The 22,924-nt window shown below is 46.0% G+C and overlaps 1 protein-coding gene across 3 annotated transcripts in view; it reads right to left on the bottom strand.

Moving 5' to 3' along the window:
• The window catches only part of CAMK4 (calcium/calmodulin dependent protein kinase IV), a 234,397-nt gene extending 212,196 nt beyond the window's left edge, over positions 1 to 22,201 (bottom strand). For 2 of the 3 annotated variants that reach the window (XM_070462694.1, XM_070462695.1), the window contains exon 1: positions 21,725 to 21,985. In XM_070462694.1, the coding sequence (XP_070318795.1) occupies positions 21,725 to 21,885 (161 nt within the window). In that variant the 5' untranslated portion in view covers positions 21,886 to 21,985. Of the gene's footprint in view, positions 1 to 21,724 lie in introns of all 3 variants that reach the window. The other variant, XM_020889513.2, reaches the window with a different exon arrangement.
• Positions 22,202 to 22,924: the final 723 nt, after the last annotated feature.

Below are 22,924 nucleotides of genomic sequence, written 5' to 3'. Positions count from 1 at the left end.
CAGACACAACTGACAAACATGCATTTTAAGTGTTTTTACAATCTGAGACTTGACAACACCACCAATAGTAGCCCTGTCTGAAAACAGGAGAGACCCATTATAGATGCATCTCTTCCAAACATCTGCCTGAATCTTGCCTCATCCTCTGAAAAGATATGGTTGGCCTAGAGGAGAATAGCGACCACCATGGGGCTACTACAATTTCCAGTTAGGATAATTCAGTCACAATATAACCTATATGGCTTTTCCAGTGGTCATGTATGGATGTGAGAGTTGGACTATAAAGAAAGCTGAGCGCCAAAGAATTGATGCTTTTGAACTGTGGTGTTGGAGAAGACTCTTGAGAGTCCCTTGGACTGCAAGGAGATCCAACCAGTCCATCCTAAAGGAGATCAGTCCTGAGTGTTCATTGGAAGGACTGATGTTGAAGCTAAAACTCCAATACTTTGGCCACCTGATGAGAAGAGCTGACTCATTTGAAAGAAGATGCTGGGAAAGATTGAAGGCAGGAGGAAAAGGGGTTGACAGAGGATGAGATGGTTGGATGGCATCAATGGACATGAGTTTGAGCAAGCTCCTAGAGTTTGTGATGGACAGGGAAGCCTGGCGTGCTACAGTTCATGGGGTCACAAAGACTCAGACACGACTGAGTGACTGAACTGAACTGATAACCTATATCCTTAGCAGAGCAGTCAAGAATCTTCTCTCTGCCTGAGTCTGTGCAGCCACATGGGGTGAAACTATCTTAGAGGCGCCCCAGTCCAGAAGGAGAGGCACGGGAGTCTGCTGGCGGGGCCTCAGTGACAGAAGCAGAGTGTGTGAGTCAGGCAAGGCTGTCCCGTGCTCCCACGAGAGGACAAGGGTGTCTGTACAGTCGACACGCGTGTGCGGTGCAAAGGAGCTCTGCTCTACATTACTGGGCAGCCTGGACGGAAGGGGCTTGGGAGAGAGTGGACACATGGCCGAGTCCCTTCGCTGGTCACCTGAACCTACCACGACATTGGTACTCGGCTCTACCCCAAACAAAAGGAAACAAGAGGATGTGGACAAAGGCGTTCTGCTTGGCGAAGGGCCCGCGGAGTTGCCGCACCCTGCCTGCTGAACGGGGGCAGCGGGACAGAGCCTGTTAACGCACGAGGAACAGCAGCTGCTGCGCAGGGACCCAGGGTGAGAAGGCAGACTTAGTGCAGCCGAGACAGGAGGGCAACCAGAGCTGCTTCGAAAAGACCCACGGCTCATGGGGAAAGGCGGCACATCCTGGACGGCACGGAAGACCGGGAGGGAGTCTCAGCAGGGGAGTGGCATAGTCAACTAGTCTATGAGAGGTCACCTTCCAAGCAGAGAGGGAAATGGATGGGAGTAGAGACAATATTTAAGATATCAGGGTAACACTCTAGGAAAGAGTCTCTAATTTACAGAACTAAAAGGACCAGTGGCCAATTACAGTATCCCTGATTTAAAATATATTTAAGAAATGTCATATCCAATGACCTTCATCGAATGTGTACAATATATATCATGCCAAGAACTTTACCATGCATGATCTCACTGAATCCTCTTAATAAACTTATGAGCTTATTATACTTCTTCTGAGACTCAGAATGGATAAGTGATTTCCCAGAATCATATATCTGTTAGGTTAGAGATTATGTCTTATAAGCAGGGATGAAGGAAAAATCCAGAATATCTCCCATGATCCTCTGCAGGAAGCCAAGGTGGACGTGGTAACACTTACTGAGATGAAGTACACAAACAGAGGAGCAGTTTTGCTAGTGGCTGCTGGCTGGAAGTGAGCGGAAGAGAGTCAGTTTGAACAGCCTGCAGAGACACCTAAGTAGTCCTCCAGTGGAGAGTTCGGCAGGTCATCTGACGTGAGAGGCACTCCTACTATGAATTATGCACCTAGAAGACACATACCGATACCAACTGTTATCTCGAGCCTATCTGCTTCTATCAAAACAAAAGAGGATTTCTGACTTCACGCCTTCCCCTTGAACCCACATCCCCAATACTCGCCACTGTTTTAAGCCTAAGATTTCAGAAACAGCTTCCACCAGATTCAGTTTCTCACTGTCTAGTACATTCCTAATTGTGTGGTTTATGGTGGCAGCATATTTTTAAACAAGTTTTGGAAAGTGATTAGAGATTTTCAGTCATCCTATATACATATACAAATTTATTAGTAATAAATAATACCTAACAAATGTTCTTTACAGAAGAACTACAAATAATTTAATATGTAGATATTCCTCCCTCCAAGAGGTGGAGTTTAATCACCCTCCCTTCCAAGAGTTGGTGAGATTTAGCTTTAGCAACTCGGTTCCGAAGACGAGGCAAAGTAGGGGAAGAGATAAGTAGCAACCAAGCAGCAAAGAAATCCAGGACAGCACCCTCACCAAGCGCTGAAGGTTAAAATCACCAGACATCAGGCAGCTTTGGGTACCCCTGATAATGCGTGACGAGAAGGGCCCTTCATCTCTATGGTATTCCTTCCCAAAACTCACGACTCCACTTAATCATGTGGAAAAACGACAGGCAAACCCAAATGAAAAGGCACTCTACAGGACACCTGTCCGGTACTCCTCAAGACTGTTAAGATCACAAGAAACAAGGAAAGATTGAGAAACTGTCATGTATCCAAGAAAGCAAGGAAACATGACAATAAACGCAATGTAGCTGCCTGGACTAGCCAGAAGAGAGGGAGGACATTAACGGAAAAGTTGATGAAACCAAACACAGTCTGGGGTTAATAAAAAAAAAAATGATTATTCAAATAAAAAGTTTCATGCAGTGTGTGCACAGCTTTTTTTGCTTAATATGGCCACATAACTTAAGGCCTTTGCAATAATCCTTTGAGAAAGGCACTAGTATTTTCATCCTACAGATGAAGAAAGTGAAGCTTATCGCAGTTTTTAAAATAAATTAACAATAGACAGCTAATAAGTAACCAGAGTTGGGATGTATTAGTATGTTTACACCACCAGATTAATAGCAGTTATATTAATATTACTGGAGTCATGGGTTCACTTTATATGGCCTGCAGCCACGCTATTCCCCTCAGAGTCAGCCTATAACCAGCTTATTTACAGAATGCTGGAATCCAAAGACATTTCAAAAGACTGCGATATCCAATCAGTGCAGATCCAGTCACTTTCTCCTTTACAGAGAGCCATTCCAAAATTAATACTCCTTACCTGAATGACAGTAAGACATCTCCTAAGTCATCCGGTCTCTATTCCCCGCTCCCTTTCCTTGCCATATGTATCTTATTAACACCTCCCTCAAAGTTTATTAATTTGTTTTCTTATGGGTTTCAAAGAAATCCCTTCACCAGAAGAGACTAAGACAATTAACAGAAGCTACTAAAGAAATATAGGATGCAACCAAATGTCAAACTTCATTTTACTAGTTAGATACCAAGTTACAGAAATATGTTGTTACATATAGCCTATACTGACATCCCTGTTAATACAAGGTCTCTTCTATATGATACACTTTTATCAGTGTGCACAGATTATAGCCTGCTTTAAAGCAGTTCCTACTACATCTGTGTGTGTGTTTTTTTTTTAATATCCTTAAATGCTTTCTAGGACTCTCCTTTTCATTTCTGAATCACAGTCAAGTTGCAGTGATTCTGGGTCTGGTTATTTAACTTTCCAGAGAAGAATGCATTATTCTTAATGAAAAATTAAAGTGAAGAGGAACTAAAGAGCCTCTTGATGAAAGTGAAAGAGGAGAGTGAAAAAGTTGGCTTAAAACATTCAGAAAACTAAGATCACAGCATCCAGTCCCATCACTTCATGGGAAATAGATGGGGAAACAGTGGAAACAGTGGCTGACTTTACTTTTCTGGGCTCCAAAATCACTGCAGATGGTGACTGCAGCCATGAAATTAAAAGACACTTACTCCTTGGAAGGAAAGTTATGACCAACCTATATAGCATATTGAAAAGCAGAGACATTACTTTGTCAACAAAAGTTCCTGTCTAGTCAAGGCTATGGTTTTTCCAGTGGTCATGTATGGATGTGAGAGTTGGACTATAAAGAAAGCTGAGCGCCAAAGAATTGATGTTTTTGAACTGTGGTGTTGGAGAAGACTCTTGAGAGTCCCTTGGACTGCAAGGAGATCCAACCAGTCCATCCTAAAGATCAGTCCTGAGTGTTCACTGGAAGGACTGATGTTGAAGCTGAAACTCCAATATTTTGGCCACCTGATGTGAAGAGCTGACTCATTTGAAAAGACCCTGATGCTGGGAAAGATTGAGGGTAGGAGGAGAAGGGGACAACAGAGGATGAGATGGTTGGATGGCATCACCAACTCAATGGACATGAGTTTGGGTAAACTCCGGGAGTTGGTGATGGACAGGGAGGCCTGGAGTGCTGCTATTCATGGGGTCGCAAAGAGTCGGATGCGACTGAGCGACTGAACTGAACTAAATGAATATGTGACAAAGTTGGTGCAAATAATATCTCAAAGCTACAAAATGATTAATATTTTCTAATTTTAATGCTCCTCTTATAAGAAAAGCAAACTGTAAAAATTATACAGAAAGACCTATCTATAGCAGTTATTTTAAACTATCTCCCTCAACCATCTTTTTGTCTGCAGATACTGAAAACCTTAAGGTTATACCACACATTATTTTCAATATGTGAAATACAAAAGGACAGCAGTTATTTACAAACATTAAGGTCTTTCTTGGATCACCTCAAGCTCATACGAAGTCATGTAGTATCTACTCCATGACTCTACATTATATGTGAGCTTCTCACTAGTGAAAGTAATGTGAACTTGATTCTTAAAAATTAACAGTTTAAGATATAAAATTGACACCAACTATCAGAGAAGGGAATCCAGTGTTGAAGAAACACTGACCAAGTTTATAAATTCAGTAAGATCAGTCAATCTTAAAGGAAATCAACCCTGAATACTCATTGGAAGGACTGATGCTGAAGCTGAAGCTCTAATACTTTGGCCACCTGATGCGAAGAGCCCGACTCATTGGAAAAGACCCTGATGCTGGGAAAGATTGAGGGCAGGAGGAGAAGGAGGTGACAGAGGACCAGATGGTTGGATGGCATCACTGATTTGAGAACACGAATTTGGGCAAACTCCGGGAGATAGTGGAGGACAGGGAAGCACGGTGTGCTGCAATTCAGGGGGTCACAAACTGGCGACTGAAGAACAACAAAGAGTAAGTAAATGTTAATAAACTGGTGCTCAACAAATCAAAAGCATTAACAGGATTTTCCAGGATGGAAACTGCACTTGGAACCAGCAGGTGAAAGTGTGGTCAGAAGTCAGAGGAACACTGGGTTCTCAGTCCTGAGAGAGGTAAGTGACCACATGAGCTGTCCCAGGTCCAAGTCCTGATGGAAACATACGATATTCAAGAAGAGCCAAGTTTTATGTTTTAATAGCTGAGCCTCTAGTTCACAAAAAAAAACTCCCGTGCCAGCTGCTAAGGTAACAAAACACCGGGAGCTGGCGGGCATGGGCACCTGGAAAGCCCACAGGTATGAACACGGACCCAGCGCAGACACCACAGGGGTGGTGCCTGAGGCAGCACCTAGATGGAGCTGAAGCTCTGTCACCTCCCCGTGAAGTCCACCTCGGAACTGCTCAGTCCCCAAGTCAGCCTCAGTCCCCGACACCTGGGAGAGGAACAATGCTGGGCATCTGAAAAAGGAAAAGCGCATCACTCTCCTCCAGATACACATGCCCCACTAACCTAGATTAACTCAGGTTGGCTCCTGAGACACAGCACGCTGATTCTGAGGTTTGTGGCCAAAGTCGGAAGGGTGTCAAAGTGGAGAAAAGGGGCATATGGGGATTCTGGTAGGCTCAGCTGCCTTACCTGCCACAGCACAGCAGACTGGGTGACTTAAACCAGACAGTTATTCTTCATGGGTCAGGAGGCTGGAAGTTTAAGATCAGGGCCAGCATAGTTGGGTTCTGGTGAGAGTTCGCATCTTGGCTTGCCAACAGCTGACTTCTCGCTGTGTCTTCATGCAGCAGAAAGCGAAAGCACGCTTTCCAATCTCTCTTCTTGTGAGAGCACAGATCAGATCACAAGGGCCCTCCGCCAATCATCATCACAATGGGGACGAGGACTTCAACAGGAGATCCACAGTGGGGACACAAGCACCAGGCCATCACAAGGAAGATACAAGGAAAATGAGGGGGACCTGGGCTCTGGTGGGACAACAGGAACAAGGAGGTGCCTGTGGGCTGAGGTGCAGCCAGCTCAGGAAATGAGACGCTGTCCTCAGCAAGCAGTGACCTTCCTTCCTTCCCCCCCAGAGTCGTTCTTTCACGATACCACCCACCCCCCCCATCATCAAATACAAAATGAGGACAAACAAACGTTTCAGAATACTGCTTTTGACAGAGCATAAAAATCATGACTGTGAAGCTAATGACCCTACTTAGAAGTTAAGTCAAGGGGTGAGTTTTTTGATAAGAATTAGACATTCCAACAGATGATTTTTACATAAGAACCGCAAAAAAAGCCCGACACAGGACGGACCGCTCCCGCTCTCCTGCCTGATGTTTCCTTAACTCTCCCTCCCTCCTCGGGCAGGCAGGACGTGTATACAGGACTACGGCCCAGGACATCAGGACATCACTACTTGCTTACACAGCCACAAACGGGTCATGAGTCAAGCCTTTTCAAAGCAGCTACTTCTTCATTACTTGTAAATTTAAATAATTTTAAATGATCCCCTTTCACCATTTGTACTTTCACTAAAAGAAGTAACTAACAATGAGTATATGTCTCTAAAAAGAGATGAAGCATTTAAAAAGCACAAAATAAGAAAAAATTATTCAAGATCTTCCAACACATTTATAAAGCCTTTGGAGCTTAGAGCCCTACTTACTCCAAAAGCTGTTCCGTCTCCTGAAAACACAGTAAAGAACCAAGGCAATCATCTGGAGATTGATTGATAATAAACTAGAAGAAAACACATATGTACAGATGCTTGTGGCTACAAGTAACTTTGAGGTAGATGATCTAAACACAGAAGGTCACATTACCCCCAGTCATTCAGAGATGGTTGTTGGATAGTCACTCGGTCATCTCCTCCTCTTTCTCAACCCCATGGACTGTAGCCTGCCAGGCTCCTCTGTCCATGGAATTTCCCAGACAAGAATACTGGAGTGGGTTGCCATTTCTGTCTCTAGGGGATCTTCCCAACCCAGGAGTCGAACTCAGATCTCCTGCAATGCAGAAGGATACTTACCACTGAGCCACCAGAAGGTCCTTTAAGACAGAGCAGCCTGATAACAGACTGGAGCCCAGAATGTTCCAGAGGACTTTGAATTGCAGAGGCCCTGCTGGTATGACTAACTCAACAAATATTTAATGAGTGCTCACTATACCAGGCATTGCAATTGGTCTGAGGACACAGGAGTGAACAAGGAGACAGGACCGAGGTCTGGCCCACAGAGGCTCACACTCTAAAGAGAGGGGCAAAGACACTGAATCAGTAATTTCACAGTGTGCTGGTTTAGCAAAGGATCTGTGTAGGGAAACATCTTGAAGGAAGAGAGATTTAAGAGTGCATTTGTTTTCTTGCAGGTATCCATCTAATTCCTCAAGTATTTCTTCATTCACTTCCTTTGCACCAACACTTACTAAGCACGTATGGGAGGCCGCTAGTAAGCTGGCGAAGGGGCTTAGCAGTAGGCATGAAAGATGGATGAGATTCAGGGCTCCTCTGAGGAGCAGACGCTCTGGTGGTGAAGAAGGAAAGCATTTCCCTGGAAGACAATAAATGGATGACACGGTAGGAGAGGGGGAGTCTCCTGAAGGAATTAGAAGAAGGGCATTTCAGGCCAGGGGAGTTTCACGCACAACCCCCCGAGATCTGAGGCCCATGAAGGGTCCCCGGAAGATGGCAGGCAAGACAGGAGCACTGCGGTCATGACCTGGTCCTGAATCCAGCCTCTTCCCCCTCTGCGCTTCAGGCTCGCTTCTCATCTGAAAAACTGGCTCCGGTGATGAGATGATCACCTTGTAGTATTAGTGAAATAATTAACAATGCACATTAAAAAAAAATCGCAACACCAAGTGAAAACAGCCCGCGGTGGTAATTAGAAGTGCGGGGAGTAAGGCACCAAGCCGACAAGCTAGGGTCACACTGCTGGGGAGCCGAGCACCCTTCACAGCCGCCTCACTGGAACCCTCCTCGCGCCCTCCCACCTTCTGCTCCACCTGGGGGTGATACTGAGCTGAAGCGCCAACTGCGCAGTGAGGTGTCTGCACACGTGACCGCCTTCCATCCTCACGGCAACCTCGGGGCGGATGCACCGCCGATCTTCACTTCACACGGAGGCCCAGTGAGGGCCAGGCCCAGACGCGGGAGACGCGCCCCGCGCAGCGCCGCGCGCAGCGCCGCGCTTCCTGGGTCCCGCCTCACCGCCCCGGGAGCTGGCCTCCTCACGCTGCGACCGCGGCCTCGATGTCACCTGGCGCTCAGGGCCCGCCTCAGGCTCCAGCCTCCTCACCCGCGCTCAGCGCCGCCTCACCGGCCCCCGGCTCCGGGGCCTCCTCACCCGCGCTCAGCGCCCGCCTCAGTCTCCACGGCCGCCTCACCCGGCTCTCAGGGCCCGCCTGTCTCAGCGCTCAGCGGCCTCCTCACCCCGCGCTCGAGGCCCGCCTCACCGCCCCCGACTCCGGGGCCTCCTCACCCCGCGCTCAGCGCCCACCTCAGTCTCCGCGGCCTCCTCACCCCGCCTCACCGACCGCCGGGTTGGCCTCCTCACCCCGCGCTCAGCCCGCGCCTCGGGCTCCCGGCCTCCTCACGCGGCCGGGCTCTGCCGTCCGGGACGCCCTGCCTGCTGCCCCGGCCTTAGCCGGCCCCGAGTGCCTGTCTGGCCCGCAGTCCCCTGGCTGAGGCCTCCTGATAGTGTCGCCTCCATCCCCGGGGCCCAAGCGGGCATTGGCCCCCGCTGCCCCCCGCCTGCGCCTGAACCTCACCCGCCCTGGGCGCCCCGCTCGGCCTGGACATGCCACCTCCTCAGCACCTGGAGGCCAGACACAACCGCACAGCATGCTGTGAATTACCCGGAGGATGTGCTCAGATTCCTACTCTGCTAACGTGGCACCCATAACATGACCGTCTCTGTTTATTATCACATGTTTAAACTGCAGATGGTGATTGCAGCCATGAAATTAAAGACGCTTACTCCTTGGAAGGAAAGCTATGACCAACCTAGACAGCATATTAAAAAGCAGGGACATTACTTGTCAACAAAGGTCCGTCTAGTCAAAGCTATGGTAGTCACGTATGGATGTGAGAGTTGGACTAGAAAGAAAGTTGAGCGCCGAAGAATTGATGCTTTTGAACTGTGGTGTTGGAGAAGACTCTTGAGAGTCCCTTGGACTGCGAGGAGATCCAACCAGTTGAATATTCATTGGAAGGACTGATGTTGAAGCTGAAACTCCAATACTTTGGCCACCTGATGTGAAGAGCTGACTGTTGAAAAGACCCTGATGCTGGGAAACACTGAGAAGAGAGAGGATGAGATGGTTGGATGGCATCAACGACTCAGTGGAGATGAGTTTGAGTAAACTCCAAAAGTTGGTGATGGACAGGAAGGCCTGGCGTGCTGCAGTCCATGGGGTCGCAAAGAGTTGGACACAACTGAGTGACTGAACTGAACTGAACTAAACTGCTTCTAGAAACAGGTTACACTTGGAACTCACAAGTTAACTTCATTGAACATTTTTATTACCTTATGTGTTCACACAGAGGGGAAAGGGAGAGGAAGGACTCAGAGTCCTATAAAAACACAAAGTTTAGTCTCTCAGTCGTGTCCGACTCTTTACGACCCCATGGACTGTAGCCCACCAGGCTCCTCTGTCCACGGGATTTTCCAGGCAAGAGTACTGGAGTGGGAACCACTAAAAATGTTTCCAGTCACAAAGAAAACTTCAGAGGCCTGTAAGGACTGAACACTCCAGGCCAGGCTAATTTACTGAATTATAGAGCTTGAATTTGGATACATTTAATAGCATATATTATTTTCTCACTAGCTGTCCTAACAGGGAGCTTTGAAGCAATAAGATTCACTTGAATGAAGAGGTAGCAGTGCATTTATATCCTGTTAAAGATAACACTTGGACTGACTACCTGTTACAACTAAAGAACAAGTTTCTAAGTGAAAGTCCCACATGGAAAGTTGTCATTTACTAAGTTAGGGTCACTAACTAACTGTCCCTTCAGGACAGTACAAGAAGTAAAGCAGACCAAGCTAAAAAGTATAGGATAAGGTACAATGAGAGGGAAAATGCAAGCAAAGTCCCTAGTAAACAGTCCATGAAGACTGAAAGAGGGAAAATATCATTCAAATACTGCATTACAGTCACAACAAATGTCTGAACATAACAAAAGATTTGCAATCCCCTACTCTTCTCTGTTCTGGCTTATAATGTTAGTCAAATACTCTCCATGATATAAATCAAAGAAAGTACGGTTTTAACAAAAAATGCTACCACAAACCAGTAAAGAAAATGGTGAAGAACATGTTATATGCATTGCTTTTGTAGCAGCTCATTCTAATCAGAATGTTGTCTCAAGTCCAGCTATTTAAAACAAAAAAAAAATTTTTTTTTTGCACCTGGTGAATTTTTCAACCACATCACCCTGAAGCATGACTTAAAAAGTAATTAACTGATGACAATGCATTTGTTAACCAAGTTAAACTCAGCATCCCGGCATGAATGCCCACAATTCTTCAAGCCCTGACCATCAAACACTAGGAAAATGCAGTCAATAGCCTAAGCCAGCAATTTACAAAATTTACCATGAAGTTAGGTATTTTGAAACTGACTTGCTTATGAATTCTGGGTTCAGCCACACACACACACAAAAACAAACACCAAAACCAAAATTCATTTAACCCTCTGCTTGATGGGCAAACTGTATTCCTTTTCTTTCTTTTTTTTTTTTAATTTTGCTATATGACTTTTTTTTTTTGTTATAATGGCAGTTAAGCTCTTATCATAACCTTTCATCAGTTAGTCTTAAAATGCATAACAAGTGCACATATGAGTCCACTTCCCCTTTCTGCACAAAGTCACACCTTGTAATATGATTTCTTGTTTGCATTTTGATCTATATATTTGCTTTAAAATAATGTTCATAAAGTAAAATGTTAGTATTTAAATATAAGCAAAAAACTTACTCAACAGCCACTTAAAACTACTATTCTTTGATCCAGTAATTGTCCAACAAAATATTTTGAGCACATGCTCCCAAACTGTGTATACTTATGTACCTATAAATTTAACAAATGTGCCACCGAACCAATATGTGATATTCTTTTCAAAACATTTATAAAACACAAAAATTAGAAAAATAAATAAAAATAGATTCTCTTCTACATTCCTTTAGCATCCCAATATATTATTCACCCCCTGGATATGAACATCCCACTTTGGAGACCTCTGCTTTAGTTAAGATATGAGTGACTCCTTTACTTTAGTTCTAAAGTCTATTCAAACGAAAAAAAATAATTTTTTAAAAATGCTTAAAACAGTCTCAGAGGACCTTAGTTAGTCCACCTGTGATATGTGCATGGCATACAGAAGGTTCATTCAACATGCAGATAATATATTAGTAAACAGAAAAATGAACAAAAACTAATTAGAAGCAAATAGATTATTTAGCATATTACTTCTATAATGTCTATCATTTCAAATATAAGAGAATGATCAATTGAAACTGATTTAATTATTATACACAAAATAAATAACCCTCCAGTAATCTTTGAATGTGAATGCTGATCATGATGTGTAAACTTAACTTAAAGTACACCCTTCAAGTAAAGTTACTTCATTTTCAAAAGCAAGAATGATGAATGAAACTAACCAAAGTACTATACATATAAAAACTGCAACTGATTTAGTTTCAACAGATATAGAAAAAGGATGAGAAAAAAAAAAAAGAAAAAGGATGAGAATACATTTAAAGACTGTGCCCACTAAAAACACTATCAGGTTGACATGTCCCAAGTAAAAGGGAGATTAAAGGTAGTCTCTTGAATAAATGAAGCTTTGATGTCATTTTCATCTGAAATTTTCATGTATATGAGGAGGAGCAGAAGTTTACCTCGACTGATCTAGGTCTCGGGTCAGCAAACCACAAGCTAAGGGCCTAAGATTGCAGCCACTTATTTTTGAACAGTCTTCAACTGAAGAATAGTTTTTACATTTTAAAATGGTTTTTAAAAATCAAAAGAAGACTAATATTAAGTGACATGAAAATTATATGAAATTGAAATTTCACTGTTGTTAATAAAGTTTTATTGGAACATAGCCATGTGCATTGGTTTCTGTGTTGTCTGCGGCTGATTTCACTCAGTTATCAGGGGTGAGAGTTGCCAGAGAGACCTGTGACCCTCAAAACCTAAAGCAGTTCCATCTGTCCCTTTCCAGGCTCTTTACCCAGTACAGGCAACTGATCTTCACCCCTCAATCCCACATTCCCCTTTCTTACTCTATCCATGGAGCGAGGGACGGAACCAGCATGGTAGACTCTCTTTTGGAGCGAGGGACGGAACCAGCATGGTGGACTCTCTCTTGGAGCGAGGGACGGAACCAGCATGGTGGATTCTCTCTTGGAGCGAGGGACGGAACCAGCATGGTAGACTCTCTCTTGGAGCGAGGGACGGAACCAGCATGGTAGACTCTCTCTTGGAGCGAGGGACGGAACCAGCATGGTAGACTCTCTCTTGGAGCGAGGGACGGAACCAGCATGGTGGACTCTCTCTTGGAGCGAGGGACGGAACCAGCATGGTGGATTCTCTCTTGGAGTGAGGGACGGAACCAGCATGGTGGACTCTCTCTTGGAGCGAGGGACGGAACCAGCATGGTAGACTCTCTCTTGGAGCGAGGGACGGAACCAGCATGGTGGACTCTCTCTTGCCCACCCCCTCCCTTACCTGCATGGAGAGTCAGCGGCAGCGCTGGGCTCCGCATCGTCACCCCAGTGCAGCTGATGCTGCAGCCACCTTTCGCTCTCATAATGCTTGCTTTCTATTTTAAGTGTAATTTGGGTTTTCAGCTGACACAAACTCACTCATTTTTTTCACAGGCTTTCTTTGTTCTGATATCAACTTACCCTTCTAACCTTATTTCTCATTACAATAGTCATACTTTATAAAATTTGCAAGATAAATTGTATACCCCACATTTGTCTGCCAAGTTTTGCCTTTTTTTAGAATGTAATTTCCACCTGGGATACTCTTCACCAAAGATCTACCTCCTTAAAATCCTGCCAGATTTCAAGATCCGCCCTTCCTGAAGAAGACACCTCAATCTTCCCAGTCAGAATTATCACTTCATTGTGAAGACTGCTGTAATTCTCATTATCTCCATCTGGTGTGCATGCATGCATGCATGCATGCATGCTAAGTCGCTTCAGTCATGTCCAACTCTTCGTGACCCTATGGACTGTAGCCTGCCAGGCTCTTCTGTCCATGGGATTCTCCAAGTAAGAATACTGGAGTGGGTTACTGTGCCCTCCTTCACAGGATCTTCCTGACCCAGAGATCGAACCCGCAACCTTACGTCTCCTGCATTGGCACAGACAGATTCTTTACCACTAGCACCACCTGAAAAGCCCCTCCATCTTGCATTAGTCTTATTTGTTTATCTCAGATTAACTGTTGCTGCCTTATCAGTAAACTATACATGTGGATGCCAAGCAGGGTTTTATTTATCACATTCATTCAAACTCTAACCTCTTCCCTGTCCACACCCTGTCCCCATCCCTCCACACACCATAAAGTGTCCAGTTCATAATATTCAAAAGATCAGACTTGTAACAGACAGGACTTCAAGTGCCACGAAAAAATGGTATTCAATAATAATAAATCAAAAAATGACATCATTCTCTTTTCACTTATTCTCAATCTTTCTGATTCCAGCAAGAAGAAAACCTCAATTTGTGCTACTATGGTTTAAACTCTCTAATCTTTGATAATCTCCCTTTTTAACAAAGAGAAAAATGATTCTAGGCTTGGAGCCTTCTGGAGACAAGCATTTCTGCTACAATTTAGTAAAAGTGCTTTGTTCTTATTGCTTCTATTTATGGCATGAATACTGGTTTTCAATTTAATGAAAATTAGTAATCTCAGTCAGTAAATTGCAGTTCAGTTCAGTCGCTTAGTCGTATCCGACTCTTTTCGACCCCATGAATAGCAGCATGCCAGGCCTCCCTGTCCATCAACAACTCCCGGAGTTTACTCAAACTCATGTCCATCGAGTTGGTGATGCCATTAAACCATCTCATCCTCTGTCATCCCCTTTTCCTCCTGCCCCCAATCCCTTCCAGCATCAGGGTCTTTTCCAATTAGTCAACTCTTCACATGAGGTGACCAAAGTACTGGAGTTTCAGCTTCAGCATCAGTCCTTCTAATGAACACTCAGGACTGATCTCCTTTAGGATGGACTGGTTGGATCTCCTTGCAGTCCAAGAGACACTCAAGAGTCTTCTCCAACACCACAGTTCAAAAGCATCAATTCTTCAGCGCTCAGCTTTCTTCATAGTCCAACTCTCACATTCATACATGACCACTGGAAAAACCATAGCCTTGACCAGACGGACCTTTGTTGGCAAAGTAATATCTCTGCTTTTTAACATGCTGTCTATGTTGGTCATAACTTTCCTTCCAAGGAGTAAGCATCTTTTAATTTCATGGCTGCAATCAACATCTGCAGTGATTTTGGAGCCCCAAAAATAAAGTCTGACACTGTTTCCACTGTCTCCCCATCTATTTCCCATGAGGTGATGGGACCAGATGCCATGATCTTAGTTTTCTGAATGTTGAGCTTTAAGCCAACTTTTTCACTCTCCTCTTTCACTTTCATCAAGAGGCTCTTTAGTTTCCTCTTCACTTTCTGCCATAAGGGTGGTGTCATCTGCATATCTGAGGTTATTGATATTTCTCCCATAAATCTTGATTCCAGCTTGTGCTTCTTCCAGCCCAGCATTTCTCATGATGTACTCTGCATATAAGTTAAATAAGCAGGGTGACAATATACAGCCTTGATGTACTCCTTTTCCTATTTGGAACCAGTCTGTTGTTCCATGTCCAGTTCTAACTGTTGCTTCCTGACCTGCATACAGGTTTCTCAAGAGGCAGGTCAAGTGGTCTGGTATTCCCATCTCTTTCAGAATTTTCCACAGTTTATTGTGATCCACATAGCCAAAGGCTTTAGCATAGTCAATAAAGCAGAAGTAGATGTTTTTCTGGAACTCTCTTGCTTTTTCTATGATAAATTTAGGTTAACAAAAATGAGGTGATTTAAACAAAAATATTAAGCAAATTATAGCACAAGGGTTAAGCATATACAACAGAAATCAGTGGTATTACATAAAATGGAAGAAACATTTGATTGTAGCAGATAATCAATAAAGCCAAATGACTTGAATGCATCAAACTCCTTGTTAACTATTTACATCACTAAAAGAAAATCATGAAAAGACGAGGGGTTCTCAAAAGAAGAGGAGGTGATATTTGATAATGTCTAGAGACATTTTTTTTGGAGTAGAAAATGGCAATCCACTCCACTATTCTTCCCTGTCTGGCGGGCTACAGTCTATGGGGTCACAAAGAGTCAGACACGACTGAGCACACACAGACACAAACACACACACAGACGTGTCTGGGAGTCACACTGGTGGGGAGGGTAGGGGAGCCGCCTGCAACTAGGGGGTCAAGGCCACAGACACTGCTGAACATCGCACAATGCACACAGCAGCCCCACGACAAAGAGTTATCTGGCCCCAGATCTCCCCAGTGCCAAGGCTGAGAAACTGCTCTGAAAAGGAGAGCAAGCTGAACACGTCCTACCCTCTGCCCACAGTTATGAATCGTCCTCTGTGCAGCACGCTGTCCTTGTTTGATCTTTGTCACCGATAAGATTGCTGAGGAAAATCTCCCACCCAACCTTTCATTACCGTACATCGCCCACACAGCCGCTGCCCTCCATCAGCAATTCGAATTTTAAAAACAGACTGCACTGGAGCATGTCCTTGATATGCTAATACTATGCCATCAATAGTTAGATCTAACTTCCTAATTAAACCATGGAAGTTATGAAATTTTCAGATGATCCTACATTATCAAATAGATTTTTTAAAAATAATTTAAGTAAAGATTAATACCATTTCAGTTAAACATTCATTCTAACTGCTATTGATTTCATGTAAAGTTCTTTGACTTGAATTATATGCTTCATTGACTCAAATACTATATTTTGCAGAATAAACCTGACCTTGACATTTTTTAATTCAATATTTTTTATTAGATACATTAGCTTTCCTGAAAGGGAGTCTAAAGAGAACTACTTTTTAACCTAGCAAAAATAAAACCATTAACATAAAACAATGTAACTGTTAGTAGCTGAAACAGCTCACAAGTGGCCACCACTCAGCACTTTATTCTCAGACTATTACTGCAAATACATAATCCACACAGATGTGTCTGAGGGTAAGTGTTTACAAGAAAGGTCTTTGAAGCTATTTTGTGGTTAGTGTTTTCGTTCTTTCTCTCTCTCTTTTTTTTTTTTTCCAAGTAGAGTTCACCAGAGCAACTTAGAAGCAGACAGCACCTGGGTCTTTTTATGTTTTGTTTTGCTTTGTTTTTCCAAATTAGAAGTTATTTTTACCGTTGCAACAGTATTTGAACATGGAAAAATATTGTATTCTTAAAGTAATGACGCTACCGTAATTTTCACTTGACTTAAAGGTTCTTGACGACAGTATTTCTAAATTTAGCATTTACTATGTATTAACTTTAGTAGCGGGCATAGCTTGGAGATATTTCGTGCTTTTGACTTCAAGCTGGTTTGACTCTAACTCTGACATGCCTGTGGTAAAATGATGGTAGCGGTGAGACTGAATCCTCCTCAGTTCAGTCACAAAGCACCCTGCCAACAGCAAAGCAGCGTGATTCTGAACAGGAAGAGTCACAGAGGTGGCAGTCACCAACACTCACACCACCAAGAAAGAAGGCCAAATGCTGAGTGAGATGAGGGTCACGGTCGCACATGTTTCAGGGAGAAGATAAGCAGGTCACCAGATTATCCTTTCCTTGGGGTCCCCAGAACTGAGATGATCATATCAGGACCCACGGTGCCAGCCCATTTGTTACCATTCATCCATTCTCTTCAAAATCGTTTATTGAGCACCTGCTGGGTACTGAGCACTATGGTAGGCGACGAATACACAGCGGTCAGCCAGCCAGATCTACAGACCCTGCCCTCCAGGAACCGGTGGTCAGCGTTCGTGCAAAGAGCGCGTGCAGCCCGTTTCTCCTCTCCCGCCGCAACCCCACCTCGCTCCTGAGTCAACTGCCTGAGAAGAGAACCGGGTGCACCAAGAACAAGAGAGCGGCTGGACAGGTGCACTTCAAACTCCTAGTGAGATTAAAAATTGAAAACCACAGCATCCCCATGAGCTCAGGAAACCCGGCGCAGCGAGTGTGGCCGGAGGCCCCGGGCACCGCGGGGCCTACAGGCGAGCGTCGGGAAGATGGAGAACTCCGCAGCCCCGGCGAGAGTGGCCGGAAGGGCGTGGACAGAGAGCGGAGGGGCAGGGAAAAGAGGGGCTGAGTCCTTCCCAGCCCGCAGCACAGGCTGGAGCCGTTCTCTTAGAAGACGCACCCTCCGCCCTGCCCTTACAGGAAGCGCTTGCTGACCACTGCCTGGGAACAAAGTTCTGTGTTGCTGAGTGGAACACAGCGCTGCTCAGGCCTCTGGAGTCCTCTGCTTCACAGTCAAGATGCTCCCGGTCCAGCCTCGGAAACGCTCAGTCAGTCCAGGAGATACTCCGCCCTCGTCTTATAGAGACATCAGCGTTTTCCCAAAGTGTTTGAAAAGGAAGACCCAATCATGCTGGAAATAAGCACAGGGGAATTTTTCTCTACAGAGCCATGCCATCAGACAGGACTCAGGGTCGCCAACTGGTCTGCAAGGCACCTCTCAAAAGGACTGTCTGTTTTAATCCAGCACACACAGAGTTAGGCCTAAAACAGTCCTTTTAAAACTGAGTCACAACCTACTGGTGGGATGTGAAATCACATGGGTTCAGTCAATATTTTTAAGAAGCTAGGATAAAATCAAACAGCATAGAATAGGAAATATCAAAGCACATTGTTGCTAATAAGAATAAACATTATGTTATCAAACTTCCCCCCATTTTACACACACATATGACTCACTATCTAAATCTCTTTGGTTCCTAAGCAAGGATACACACAGCAAGGGACTCTATATAATTATAGTTATATGGGGTTGCTATATAAGTTTTTTAAAAATCGTGAACCAAGTCAGACGAACGGGGGGGTGCAGCTACTGAAAGTTATTAGCCTGAAAAAACTATAGCGAACTGGCATGAAAATGTTTTAAAAGTTTTGATTCCAAATAAATCAATTTCTACTCAGAAAGCAGAAGTAGGTTTTTTAAACTTTCACCAAAATACTTTAATTATGTGATTTTCACACTCTTATTCTTCTGTCCTAATTATCTTTCATTTGCTTCTCTGAAATTACGTGTGTGTGCTGCGGGATGGTGGGGGGACACACATCTGATTCTGTGACAAATATCCTTTCAATCTCATACCAAAGACAGAAACAAAAGGTGAGAAATAACTGAAGCCCAAACCTCAGAGCAGCCCAGGCCGAGTTCTGCCCCTCTGTCTGCCAAACCACCAGACGGGATCTCGGCCACAGAGAAGCTCGCTTCTCCCTTGGAAAAACCTTTAAAACACCACTTTCTCTAATCACTGGGCAAAGGACCAAGCACTCTCTAGGATACGGAGCCCTGAATGGGACCAAGGCCAATTCATCTTCTTAAGTAGAACTGAATTTGTTGTGAACTTGGTTTTCGTGAACTTTTAAACAAATTTTATAAACACAGCAGTATTTTCAAGTGTGGTTTTTAGAAAAACAAATTCGCTTACCCGAAACTCTTAAATAATTCCTCTCAACACCTTTCAGTTCCTGACTTACTCACGATCTGAAAAAGGAAAGCTCTCATATCTCCCCTGGTCTGACTGCTTACATGCGGGTCGGTGCTGTGAGCACCACACAGGGAATCCAGGTGGTTACAGCCACGGGAATTTTGTTCCCTGAAATCCCCAAATACAGCCTCCAAGTATGATGCCCTGATGGTCATATGTCCAGTCGTCTTGAATTCAGGAGTCACTAGCTTACAACAGTAACTGCAAAGGCTTACTCTCTTACTAAACCCACACTAGCCTGGAGGGAGCTGTGTACACCCTGTAACTAACCACGGCTCCACACAGCACCAGGGACATTGTTGTCTTACTCTTAATGACAGCCATGTTACTAAGAACTAAATGTTTGGGCTTTAGCGTCACCACTGGCAGGCAGACTTGGCCCAAGGCCAAGAGGAAAGAGAGGAAAGGCTGGAAACCAACTGACTGAGCCTCAACTTTATTCTGGTGGGGTAAGGAGGCACACTTTCATCACTCAATCAATACCTACGATTATAATTCTGTTGAATTCTCTGGCTTTAGTGATTCTTAGCAATTATGTTTGTAACATAGTTTTTTGTTTGTTTGTTTTAGGTTTATTTTGTTGGGAAAAATGTGAGTTTTGGGAATTCCCTGGTGGCCCAGTGGTTAGGAGTCTGCTTTTCCACTGCTGGTTCAATCCCCAGTCAGGGAACCAAAAGCACTCATGCTGAGCCAAAAAAGACAAGCAAGCATGCAAAGAAACAAAACATTCTGATCATGAAGTGACGGTATTTCTCAGTCTCAACCAAATGGAGTACGTATGCACCTCACCAATACTGCCATCTACAGAGAACTTGCCTAATATACTTGAATACTGAGAAAGAGGATAGAAGGAACCATTTTTAACCTCTTCTCAAAATATTTTAATTCTCTGATTTTTATAGCAATCAAATGACTTGACAGCAGAGTGATAGTCTGAGCATATATAACTGATTTATATTCATGCTCCAAAATTACTGCAAAATAGAACAAGCTTTTTTAAAAAACATAACAAACTCCAAATTCCTTAGGTTTTCCCTATGAAGTCTACCATTCTGTATATGTGTGCAATTGGTATTTTCCCATTCATTACATAAAAGGAAGTTTCCTGAGTTAAGTTTGCGACCCTTAATCACACAGCTAATGTGTGCTGATGGGAAGTCAGAGCGAACGAGGGGCGTCTAGGTAAATGTCACTCAGAAGACAGGCAGCCTGGTGGTGGGAGAGTCTCTGCACCATCAGGCGCTTCCTCTACTGGGTGGCAGCTCCTGAAACTCACCAACTTTAAGTCGGTTATCACTTTCATCTGAAGTTTACAGGGTTCCACTGCAGCTCATCATACAATTATGTACGCTTCAAACCTTACAGGAGATGTTTTATTTTCAGCCTTACTAGGGAATGCATGCAACAGCAGATCTTTAGATGAACATTGAAAAGCTTGATCAAAACAGGATTTTACACATTGTCCAATGCTCAGACATTCTGAAACCTTTTCAGAGACTGGCAACTGCTAAATTTCAGTCAGAAGTTTGCCCTTCTTACACAGCTCTGCACTTGGTGAGCATTAACAGCAGAGGCAGTTCGGAGAGAAGCGGCCCTTACACAGTCCCACTCAGGACCAACATCCAGAAGCCCATCCTGCAGTCACCAGTGACACTAAAAGGAAAATGACTGCTAACTCTATTCCAGCAAAATAAAAAGAAAGAAAGAAAAAGGACATTTGCAGAGAAATATTAAGTATAGAAGCTTCAACTTGTTAACGGTTGAAATTACATCTTTAGATTCCATATAATAAAGGGTCTGATTCTAAAGTGAATATTGAAAAGAGGTCTCCCTACCTATGAATAACAGAAAGGAGGAAAAAGGAAGGGGAAAGTATTTTTCAGTGGATAAAAATATAAGAACATAGGGTATTATTCACATTGCAAGACCACTACCTGTTTGGATCTTCAAAGCAGGGATGAGGGACATTTCTGCAACCCCAGGGAGATGGTTTTCTGCATACATAATTAAACAAATCACTCCAGCACGTCAAAGAGCAGCAGAACTCTTCTCACTAATTACCACTGCCTTTCCTTTAAAGCCACGCTAGTTCATTATTCTGCCTTCAGCTCCCTTAAATGATTCATCCCCCTTCACTCCTGAGCAGACTCTGCAGGGAAGCTGGTGTTTAAGTTTAATCTCCAGTGCCACTTGCTTCGGTGAGCTTGATGAGGGGAAGGAGGAAGAATCGAATCTAATATTTCTGTCAAGATTTGGAGAGGCGTCCTCCGCCCCTCATCCCCAAAAAATAACTAGACAGACAGAACCCTCTGGCAAGCTATAATCGTGAGCAGAGACGCCGCTTGGGCAAGCAGGGCCCACGTGCGGTGAAGCTGTCACCCACGGAGGCGGCAGCCGGCGAGGCGGCGGTAGGGGAGGACCCGGGCTGCCGCCCGCAGCTGCACCGGCCTGGGCGCGCCCGGGGACGCCGGCTCGCTCGTGAACGGTCCCGAGATCTCTCCCGGAGCCGGCAGAACCCAAGGGCCGGGAGGCCGGCCCCGGTATTCCGGGGAGCTGGAGCCGCAAAAGGCAAGCGCCCGAAGCGCGCCGCGGGCAGAAGCCCCAGCCGGCGCCCAGGATGCCCGGCTCCTCCAGGTCCGAGCGCCCCAGCCCGCCGCCCCCAGCCCCTCGAGCCGCCCCGCCGTACCGTCCCAGCTCCGACTCCACCTCGAAGAAATCGCCCAGAGCATCCCTGTTGGAGCCGTCGACCCAGTAATCCGGCACCAGGCTCCCGGGCCCCGGGGCCACGGTGGCGGTTACCGAGGAGCAGGACGAGGCGGAGCACGAGGGCGTCGTGACTTTGAGCATCTTCGCGGCGGGACTCCGCTCGCGCCGCCGCCGTTTGCCGGAGCGAGGAGCCCCCGCGCGTCCCCGCCCGCGAGCGCCGGCGCGAGCGGCGCCCTGCAAGCGCGCGCCCCCGCCGGGCCCTCCGCGCGTCTGCGCGCCTCTCCGCGCGGGCTGCGCTCCCACCGCGTGGGCTGCGCTCCCCTCCGCGCTCGGAGGCGTGCGGGGGCGCGAGAGACCGGGAGAGAGTGCAGGAGAGCCGAGCCGCCCGCGGGAGGGGCGGAGGCTGTGGCCGGGAGCGGCGCCGCCCCGCGCTCCCTCCTCCAGCACCCAGCCTCCCCACCCCTCCTCTTTACCTCGTCTGCGCGGAGCCCGCGGGGCGGGTACGGATGCGGGAGACTGGGTGAGCCCCCCGGCCGGAGCATCCCCGCCCGCGCCCTCCCGCGGGAGCCGGGGCCGGGGCCGGGAGCCGGGGGCCGGGGGCCGGGGCGCGACCGCGCGCCCGGAGGGCAGCGTCACGGGGACCCGGTGGGGTGGTGCCACCCGAGCGCGCCCGGTGCGAGGCCCTCCACCAGCGCCAGCCCACCAGCCATCCCGCCTGCCCCCGTCAGAGGGCGTGTCGGTGGCTGGGGTGTCCGGCCCAAGGCCGCCGGGCCTCCGGAGCCGCCGCGCACAGAGCCGGGAAGGCGGAGGAAGGGACGCGCTGACCTGACTCCCTCTGGACGGTCTCCGGCGGGGACAGCTGCTGCTCGCGCAGCCTCCTCGGCACTGCTGGAGTTCCTGAAAAGCCATTTGGCTGCTGTGACTGGCTGACTCCAGCTTCTGAAGGCTCGCGACAGAAGTGACCAGAGAATTCCAGATTTGGAAGGGGCCTCTGGAAGCCAGCTAGTCCAGCCCTCTGCCTTAACGCGGGACTTGGCATCATTCATGACAGAGAACACTGCTATATTTAAAGCCCTTTCCTCTTCCCAAGAGAGCTGTCCCATCACAAGTCTTCTAATGCTTGTCCATCAGCCTTCAGGCTATCTTTCTAAGTATTGGTTAAATTTACATTGAATATTTC

Source organism: Odocoileus virginianus, unplaced genomic scaffold, assembly GCF_023699985.2.
Source record: "Odocoileus virginianus isolate 20LAN1187 ecotype Illinois unplaced genomic scaffold, Ovbor_1.2 Unplaced_Scaffold_8, whole genome shotgun sequence".
NCBI classification, from domain to species: domain Eukaryota; kingdom Metazoa; phylum Chordata; class Mammalia; order Artiodactyla; family Cervidae; genus Odocoileus; species Odocoileus virginianus.
The sequence above is the reverse complement of the archived record's forward strand: the minus strand, read 5'-3'. Positions and strand labels throughout refer to the sequence as shown.